At 33.5% G+C, this 10,570-nt stretch overlaps 2 protein-coding genes across 3 annotated transcripts; one reads left to right on the top strand and one right to left on the bottom strand.

Annotated features, from left to right (window-relative positions):
- Positions 1-405: 405 nt before the first annotated feature.
- Positions 406-1,737, top strand: LOC122597979 (RING-H2 finger protein ATL46). Its single transcript, XM_043770581.1, has one exon. The coding sequence runs from the start codon at positions 621-623 to the stop codon at positions 1,665-1,667; it is 1,047 nt and encodes a 348-aa protein (XP_043626516.1). The 5' UTR covers positions 406-620; the 3' UTR covers positions 1,668-1,737.
- Positions 1,738-5,187: 3,450 nt separating this feature from the next.
- On the bottom strand, positions 5,188-9,178 carry LOC122598131. 2 transcript variants are annotated; one of them, XM_043770733.1, is made up of 5 exons: positions 8,997-9,178; positions 6,865-7,594; positions 6,689-6,756; positions 5,627-5,716; positions 5,188-5,558 (listed from the first exon to the last, which is right to left on the bottom strand). In XM_043770733.1, exons 2-5 carry the CDS (start codon positions 7,110-7,112, stop codon positions 5,548-5,550), a joined length of 417 nt encoding a protein of 138 aa, XP_043626668.1. In that variant the 5' UTR covers positions 7,113-7,594; positions 8,997-9,178; the 3' UTR covers positions 5,188-5,547. The 2 variants fall into 2 exon arrangements, with proteins under 2 accessions (XP_043626668.1, XP_043626667.1); XM_043770732.1 differs by having other exon boundaries at positions 6,689-6,762; positions 8,997-9,172.
- Positions 9,179-10,570: the final 1,392 nt, after the last annotated feature.

Raw genomic sequence — 10,570 nt, forward strand, 5'->3', positions numbered from 1 at the left:
AATCCTTAATGGTGGGTGATGAATTGATGATGCAAGTAGAAACAAAGTACACTCAAACATTAGTAGCCTTTTTTTATTTTTAAAGTTAAATTACATATATATCCTTGTATCACTACTAAAAATACACCAATATAAAAGGCCATTTTAAGGCCACCATATCAACACATAAACTCCCTCTTTTCTAAATCATCAAGAAAGTGTCAAAGGAAGTTTCTTTTTGGCCTGTGAATTAGCAGAGGTTTGTGATATAAATTCAAAAGGTTGGTTACCTAAAATCTTGACCTTTGCAAATTCCTTATTAAAGTTTTCTTGATTTTTATTAATTTTCTTGAATCAAGATCTGATTTTTATTATACTTTTGTTAGTTTTTATCAAGTGGGCTTCTTGTAATTCCAACTTATTAATGTTTCTATTCATTCTTTATTGATTTCATGAACTGGGTTTGAATCAAATATTAAATTAATCATATAAAAATCATTTCTTTAGAGTTTTCTTACAGTTCACACCATCGCGTATCACCAACGATATCCAATTCCGTTAAAAACAGGGTGTCGGGTGCACCTTTTAATATCATATAAACAAATTTTAATGGTTTTTTTAGTTGTTCATGTTTGATAAAAATGCGGTTGCTTTTATCTTCTTCCACAAATTCAAAAAATAACTCAACTATACTTTTTGCAAGAAACATTATAATTGTGATAGCAGTTATGTTTTTTATATGTGGTTTACTTCATTTACTTGTGAGGTATTTAATGAAAAGAAAAAGGTTATTATCTTTATCTTCAAATTCACATTTTCAATCTTCAAGATTTCAAGAAAATGAAGGTGAGAGTGATGCATATGACAGACAATTACAACAGCTTTTCAATCTGCATGATTCTGGGTTAGATCAAGCTTTCATTGATGCACTTCCTGTTTTTTCTTACAAAGAATTAATGGGGTTGAAAGAGCCTTTTGATTGTGCTGTTTGTCTTTGTGAATTTACACAACAAGACAATTTGAGGTTATTGCCTTTATGTAGTCATGCTTTTCATATGCATTGTATAGATACATGGTTATTGTCAAATTCAACTTGCCCTTTATGTAGAGGAACACTTTTTAGTCCTGGTTTTTCGGTTGAGAATCCTGTTTTTGGGTTTACTGGACCGATGGAAGAAGCCGATGATCAAGGGCATTTTAATCATTTTAAGCCGTCTGAAGGCGGGGTAATTAGTAATGAGAAGAGAGTGTACCCGGTTCGACTTGGTAAGTTTAGAGCAACAAATGTTGTAAAAAGAGACGAAAAGGAAGTCGGGGAGACAAGTAATAGTAATTTCGATGCAAGAAGATGTTATTCGATGGGATCTTATGAATATGTTGTTGGAAATTCGGATTTGAAAGTTGCATTTGTGCCTAATAAAGGTAATAGTAATAGAGGAAGTTTTGGTATTAAAGATGTTGCTACAAGAATTGTTGATAAAGATAAAGGAAATACCTCAAGTGATGGATGTAGTGATGGAAAGAAAATTAGTAATAGAAGTAAAGGTGAAAGCTTTTCAGTTTCCAAGATTTGGCTTTGGTCTAAAAAAGATGTTCATAAAGGTCAAGTTTCTTCAGGTACACATATGGTTAATTCATCTGTTAATGTTAGTTTACCTTTTAGAAATACAAATAATCCTCATAGTTGAACATTCAAAAGCTGTTGTTAATGGAGTTTTTGTTGAGTTTTTTTATTAGTTGAGTGAAGATTTCTGTTTATGATTCTTCTTTAATTTTCTTTTCATGATTCACTTTATTGTAGATGGTAACATGTACTCATCACTTTGACATTTTATTTAGGCTTTTTTGGACTTCTTTTTAAATATGATGATGGTAATGTTTGAGGCCTTAAATTCTTGATGTTGTGTTGTATCGAACTATTTCTATTTGTTTGTCTCTTAATAAACCAACCACAAATGGTCCATCCATTGATTCATTTGGACATCTTTCCAAGTCTTAATGGTTTGGTCTGCCTTCTTTTAATACTTGATGTATGATGGTATACCTTGATGATTTGTACTTGTTCATTTCGTTTTATAGATCAAAGACCACTCTAGTATTGTAGTTCAACACTTGTGAGATGGTGGTTCCATAAGTGAGTACTAAACTATCACAAGTTGTGTTGCTTTTCAATGTTGTCGCGTAAATGTCATCTTTCCGATGTAGCCCATTAGTGGATTTTTCACGGATAATACAATGTTCTACCTATAGCTTAGAACAAACCGTGTCAACTATAGAAAGGGATTCTCTCAAGTTATTTTCCCAACTTGCTCTAACTTGAGTCAAGTTAGGAAAATCTCGACCAATGAATAAAAATCAAAGGTCAAGATTCAAAGATGATTACTGAATCTTAGCCTTTGATTTTCATCTAAAGGTCAAGATTACCCTCATGTTAAGGTAACTCGAAGGAATCCTCTCCCGTCAACTATGAATTCACGAGGGAAGCTAGCTAGATCAATGGCTTGTGAACAAACTGGTGTCAATTATCATACATGTCTACACATTCAAATGGTTAATGGTACTGATATTTGGTATATATGACTATAAGTTTATAAAGTCTTTTGTGATTTTGTTGTTGAGTGAGTGTGCAATTATATAATAATGAAGTGGGATCCATGAAAAGTGGAGAGTGAGGGTTATATGATGATGAGAGGTGTTGATGATTTAACACAAGCGTTGACAAAATAAAAGATTTATACCATATGGGCTTGTGTCGTGGGTCATATAATATGAAATCAAATAATTTGTTTGGCCACTATCTTCTTTTGAGCACCACTTTATTGTACAAATTATTACCGTCATTTTTTGTGGAAAATTTTGGAAATGGAACTTTGGTGAATGCCTTGTTACCCTTGTTGTCGGTTGTCAATATCATTAACAAAGAAATGTTATACTCACAAACATTTGTTTATTAACTAGTTTTATAAACATACGTAGACTTGTGGACCAATAAAGAAAGAAAAGAACAACGAAGAAAGAAAAATAACAAATAATTTTATTGGGGTTTATTCATGACGTATTGTGTTTATAAGTTATGTTTTTTTTTCCCGAACATACAGTCGATATGCGAAATTAGAAAAACCTCACCTTATAATGGTGAAACCTTGCACGTATTCTTGACAACGAGATGTTTACCATGGGCCGTTACAAGTATTCGGAGGAAAAAACCCCAAAACTTGACATCCCTAAGGATCGAACTCAAGACCTTGGGTAAAACCTGTGATGTCTCTGACCAGTTGGACTAGTCATCATTGGTTAAATTATATTAGTAAAAATTGTTTGTCAATGTAACATTTATGTATACTATCTAATAAAACAAATCACCTCTTTTATTCCTTAAACTTTCTGTCTTAAAAAAACCAAAAATATCATTCTCATTTATTTATTAATTTAAACATCTGCATTTAATATATTTGTAATACCCTTAATAAAACAATTTACATTATAGATTCTCCAACACTTAAAATAACTATAATACCACATTTAACATCAATTACTTTTACATTCACCACCATCGTCGCCCTCATCGTCGTTCGCACTACCGCCCCTACCACCACCTCTGTCATCACTACCCCCACCACCGCCGCATTGTGCGGACCATAAGTCTAGTATCTAATTAATAGTAATATCTAACTCTTTTTAAAATAAATATCCCTTTCAGATGCCTTTACTAATATAATCCATGAGCTTATTAAATACTCAATAAATTAAATCATAATATCTACCCATAAATTCCTAAAGATAACCACAATTAGAGGTGGTACCAAAGGATGAGGGGGAGGGGCCAATTGCCCTTTTAAAGTGGAAATTTTATGATTTTTAATATTTTTTTATAAACTTTTAAACTTTGACTTCTTTTAAATTTGTTTTTCATGAGTTTTTAATTGTTGTCTCTTGTTAAATTTTTTCTAATACCATCTCTCTACACAATACAATTTTTCATAAATAGCCTACACTACACCGTTGACACTAATCGCCGCAATCATCACGTCATCGCTATAACCAAAGTTCTAAATATCGCTTTCGGTATCGTATCGGCCGACCCCTAATAAGCAATATATCACATATATCGGGGATATATCGGAGACCCTAAATTGTAAATTTTTTTTTATCTAATATATATATGGGGTTAACAACTATGCTTCTAGCAGCAACCTACTTCCAGGAGTTTGTGAGGGGAGATGATTTTGTATTTACACATGTAATTTTCATAGGGGGAGTTTGTGATGGGGAAGCATGGAAGGTCCATGCTTCTAACAACACATTGGTTTTTCCCTATATATATATACACACACTAACAATATATACAATTTGTGTTATATAAACAGTCATTATATATTGTGAGTATATACAATAAATTTATCTAAAATTTATCCCCTATTACTTGTTTTAACCCGTTTATTTTATATAGAAAAAGTCAACTTTTTTTGTTGACCGATATGGCCTATATAGACCGATAAGTGTTGAGTTTGACCAATGTGACCAAAGCGAGAGTTGGCCTAATAACCGACTTTTCGTATCAGTTGAAGTTGAAGGCCGATATCCGATATATCGGCCGATATTTGCAACACTCGCTATAACCATCACCGCCATTGCGCGGGTATTTTGTAAGAAAAACACAAAGGACTTGTTGGTTGGTCAATGCTTGATGATGTTTATGGTTACGGAGAAGGCGAGAAATAAGAAAACTAATTTAATTAATCAATTCTATCGACTAAGAATATACATTTTTGACGGAAACAAAGTTAAAGGAAAGGGGATATGCCTGCGAAATTTCTTTAAAATTTTTTAAGTTGGGATGATGTTTCATTAGGATAGTTAGTAGATATAAAATTTTTAAATGATAATAAAACTCATCACAAAAACGAAACCCTAAGAGAGTAAGAGGCGATAGATCCTTGAATTGATCAACATCCATCAATCTATCAATAGGAAACGGCGAAAGCATGTGCAGGAGTTTGATTGAGAAACAAAGAAGGGATTTTTGATGTGCAACTTCTGAACTACAAGGGACCATGGGACCAAACTTGGCACCCACATATACCCCGAATCAAGGCTATGATGGCTAGTGCACGACTTACAGCCGAGGATTTGAAGGAATCATGCTGTTGATAAAATTTGAATGAGACTTTGAACGTAAAAAAATATATATACATGAACAATGTAGAGGAAGAGCAAGAATATACTGTTTTGTCGTTCTTGCTTCAAATTAGATACAATGTCAAAGCTGCACTAGATACGCCGACAATTTAAATCTTAGAGAGGGAACATGACACCAGCCGTAACCTCCTTTTATTGGATACAAAGGATATGGAAGGCAAAATGAGATTACATGCAATAAAAGTATGTGGAAATGATGGCTAAAAAATGAATACATGGAAACATAGCTGCAAATATGAAGTTCATGTAGACATCAAAAAACTTATGTAAAATTTGCCTCAATGTGGTTTGGCTGCAGACTTTCGGGCTGCTGGGAAAAAGTTGAAAGTTAGGATGAAGAAGTATGTTACAGTAGTTGTCCAACCTTTGTCAAGGATAGCCTAGCATCACAGGTATCGAAAGATTACTAATATTCTAATACAGTAACTGCATAAATGTTAATTAATACCTTGACTTATCAGCTGTAGATAAGTCGGAGATGACCTGATTACCGATGGATCCAACAGAGCATGTGTACTTCGATGTAGTTGTGCTGTATCTGAAATGATTCAAGATAGATGGCACATTGGTACAAGAGAGCACTAAGTATGAAAACATGATTGATATAAAGCAACAGCATCCAACAAATTTTATCTTTTACATCAGTCAATTTTAATATATATTATTATAAATAAAAATTACAGGATACTATTCACCGTATTTATTTTAATTAGGTTATATAAATCTTCTATATACTAAAAGAAGGTTAAACGTTTATTAGGCGGATAGTGATGCAGTAAGTTGAACAGGAAAGAAAAGGATAAAGTTTATAGAACCAGGGTGCTTGATCCATGTTAAGGATGAGGATGTTCCTGATTTTAGGTTTGATTCTGATAGCAGAGGCTAAAATGATGGCAAATAACAAAAGGGCTGGCTATACTGCTACTCAGTACACAGAGAATCACATATTAACTATAGTTTCATACCAAACAAACCAACAAAAGATGGATGAAATAACTAACCAAATCCCCAGTGCTTGGATGGAACCAGAAATTGATAACTTGGCATAGGATCTTGCATTACATTATGTCTGCTAGATAACTAACCAACGGTTGCTAATTGAGGGTTATAGTGCGGCTGTCTAATGATGACAATTGTTCTCAAATGAGTGAATCTTTGTATGAAGTGTTTAAGATCAATCAATAAATACTATAAGGACAGCATATATATCGGCATCTTAAACATTCATAAAGATGTCATGATATACAGTTAATATACACCCTGAACTTTCTATTAAAATAAAAGTCAGTAAACCTGCCAATACTCCACATACAGTAAACTGGTTTCATATCATGTAGCAAAATCTAAAACAGCATTTCTATGAAGATAAGATAGTTCCCAAAGTCAATGAGTTGGTCTTAAGCTAGGTTTGAGCCGCACAATAACGAGCTTTAACTACAATTGTGGATATTATAGATAGTGAACTGTCATTCCTGTGATAGGACAAAAGTATGAGCAGAATATTTATTACTAATTTTTGCATGGACGGTCTGAGTTTCAGGAGCAATGCAAACAAGGAGTTCTTGAAAACAGCAGCAGCTACAGCTTCAAAACAAAACATCAACCACAATTAGTATTAAAAATAGCTGACATTTATTTCATAAGCTATTACTATGGACTATGGTTAAATACAAGAGACCAACTCACCTTTCATAACAAACTATCATGACAAGCATCTCGTTGTACTCATCAAAGGTTAGTGAAATCATCATCATAACCGCCATCATCATTGTAGTTGTCATCTTCATTGTCATGGTCAGTGGATTTATCAAAGTCAACAAAGCCTTCAGAGTCTTCATCAGAGTATATATATCCATCAGATATCTCATCAGAGTAAAAACATCCATCAGATTCCTCATCAGAATAATCTGAATAAAATCCGGACTGTCCATCATATGTCACGTTCTCATTTAGATACATATATGGACAGCCTTTAAGAAAATCATTGGGCCGTTTTAGATATTTGATCTGTTCCAAACATCGTTTGCCCATCGTTCCCTTGAAATATATGCACAAGCAATTACGCAAGTCAAGTGATTCAAGGTGACAACAACCATCCAGAATTGCCTGCAACCCAATATTTGACATGCTGCTTCCAATAAGTTCAAGGTCTCGTAACTCAATTAAGTTTTTGCCAATAGCTATGGCTATCTCATCAGACGACTCATCACAAATACATATGTTAGCTGCACTGTTCACTTTGAGTGTTTTTAGCAGGGGGCAATAACGACCAGCAGTTTCAATTGCTTCTTTGGTGATTTCTGTTGAGTAAAGGCCGAGTTCCTCCAATAACGGAAACTTTCTCAAAGCTGTAGTCCAGGTATCATACAGCTCGCCATAACATGATGCAATATTAAGACGCCTAAGCTGAGTTGAACTGTTGTTAAAGGAACAAGTACATTAGAATATTACATAACAGCTTCATTTCACAATGCAAAGTATCATCAGAATTGATATTGGAATCAATAAAAGAGAAAGTTATCAGAATTATAGATGTTAACCCCTGTACCACTCCAAAGAGAAAATATTAGATTTACTCCAGTATTCAGAGCTTCTAGTAAAATTAAAACCAAGACAAAGGTTATGAGCTTAATCCCGGAAAGATCACTAATGCAATCTAATCTTAGAAAGTTCAAACCCCCAATTGTATTTCAAATTTTTATCACCGCGTGTTGGACTGTAGGGTAAGTAAAAATTGCAGATCATCTTTGGCTTTTACTAGCAGAAACACATACCAAAAAGTAATATTAATTTTGCAGTACCTATCAGCAATGAGTAGAAGTAGATCATCATCAGAAGGGACAAAATTAAAAAATCCGTAAAAAGGGGTCAAAATGTTAAAAACCTATAAGAAATTTTTTAAAATTGATGAAAAATTTAAAAATACATGACAAAATCTAAATTTTGAGGGGGGCATTTGCCCCTTTGCCCCCCACATGGTACCGCCCCTGCTCTAGTCTCTAGTTTATACCCACTTATTTACCCTAGATGGCAAAATTACAGTAGCCGAAAGGAGCATTTCTACACTCAAAATTAAACCAACTAGGTTGGATCAAGTGGTTGGAGTCATTGCCTCTGAAGACAGAGGTCGGGGGTTCGATATTCCCAGTAAGGCCGGAGGTCTTTTTCTACTTTTGGTAGAAACCCTAAGTCTGTCTACGTATCAATTTCCCCCATATATCGTGAAGTCGGCATTGGGTATTACTTACACACGTTTTACAATTTTGAGATTATATATATATATAGAATTGTGACCAACAAGGAGTTAGCTTAGTGGTAAGGGAAGCACCTAGTGACCATAATGTCCCAAGTTCGATCCCCGCTTGGCACAAAAAACAATTTTTTTAAAATACCTGTTACCAATGAAACCTGGGCCCACATTAGAAGTTCTAAAGACATGTGTTCGATCCTTCGGGGTGCCCAGATCATGTGGGGATTAAGATGAAGGTATTATACCCGCATCATATGGTTCATACAGGGTGAGTCAGCACGGAGACTAAGGTTCCCCATATTTATATACAAAAATGTATGTACAAGATAAAGATCCTGTAAAGTTATCCAACTTCATAAATATAGTTGGAAAAACTTTAACACTTGATAAGAATCTTGATCTATCAAAAGGTCCTAACTTTAGCTTTTAGAAGATCTTTATCCATAAAGATATGCTGTCAATGAAGAATTACCCCAAATATATAATATTATTAGGGCAACTATTTGAGAGCAAAATAGGTTGTACAAAATTAGAAACAGATAAAGGTTTTGCTTTCCGATTCACTCACCGAAAGAGATATGATTTGCTTACTGGAACTATAACAAATTAAATTGCCCTACTTTTCTTCTTCATTTCCAATTTCATCATTTCATTTCCTCTGTTTTTCTCTGTTTGCTTTGCAAAGTAGTAGCAGTATTTCAATATATCGAATACTTCAGGTCTATCTGTATTCGGATTATACATGTTGCTAGAATTGGCCCTATAATTTCAATGGATTTTGCTAACGTACATAGATTTAGGCGCTGGGGTTTTTATCCGTAAAATACTAGCACGATACCCGCTCAATGCGGTGGTGGTGGCAGCAACAGCGGTCATGGTTGCGGCGATAGGGTTTGATGTAGATGTAATTAATGTAAAAGTGGTAGTGTAAATATTTTAGAAGATGAAAGTTTAAAGTGTAAAATTAGTTTATTAAAGGCAGTTAGGTAATTTTTATATATAAATAATAAATGAGGGTTTATTAAAGACAGATTAGTCATTTTCAAACTCTTCTTTTTCTAACCTTTCAATAACATGACATAATTTTTATAAGGATAATGATAAATTAATTTAATTGGTGTTTCTAAAGATGTGCCTAATTGTAAGATGATGACATGTGAAAAAATCAGGGGGCAAGATTAGGAAAGAGAATTAATGGAATCCACATGTCAAATTCTTAAGGTTTTAGGCATATCTTTAAACACACCAATTAGATTCATTAATATTTTCCTTTTTATAATGTAGTAAAGATAAATTTGTTTTATATAGTTAATGAAATGATTGAGATCTTTTGAATAAAATTAAAAACTTTGACTTTTAAATTAATATTAAAGATTAAGTTCATAAATAAATTTTGAATCTTAATTTTTTTTAAAATCTAATCCAAAAGGGAAGTGATCTGTACACTACCTGATTTTGACCGTACATCATCAAACATGCTATATTGTATTGTACAACATTTTAAAGCACATTTATTGGTGTACGGTCAAAAACAGGTGGTGTACAGATCATTTCACAATCCAAAAGTCAAATGTCTCACAACTCATCCATAATACCTAGTGGGAGGAAAAACCCCCAACTAGACCGCCCGTAGACACGACATTTAATTGGGGTAAAACTATGTCCCCTTTGCAGGACTCAAACCTGCTTCATTAGAGGACTTTTTGTGAAATTCCTTTTTAAATGTCTTTCCCATGTCTCGAACTCGAGACCTAAAACATGTAAAGCATTCATGGTCTGTCCCAACCCGGAAATTGGAACAACCCTAAGCCAGTCTGAAGTATAGTCTTCCATCTGAGATTTCCATAGCACCATTTGTCGAGAAGATAAGAAAAAAGTGGATTGAACCGTTTGGGTAACACGTGTGAAATATATATTTGCAAGTTTCTTTATGAGTCTAGGAACAACGATCTCACTTAGATTACCCAAAAGATTATTATTATTATTATTATACTTATATTACAATTTGTTCTACGATAATTTTTTCTATATAAAATATATGTTTGATTTGATCTATCCTCTAATACTATCGTATCTTCTTATTGTAACTATTTTTTTTAGATCTTTTAATTATTTAATTATATCTTCAAATTTATTATTCAT

Source organism: Erigeron canadensis, chromosome 4 (assembly GCF_010389155.1).
Source record: "Erigeron canadensis isolate Cc75 chromosome 4, C_canadensis_v1, whole genome shotgun sequence".
Taxonomy (NCBI): Eukaryota; Viridiplantae; Streptophyta; class Magnoliopsida; order Asterales; family Asteraceae; genus Erigeron; species Erigeron canadensis.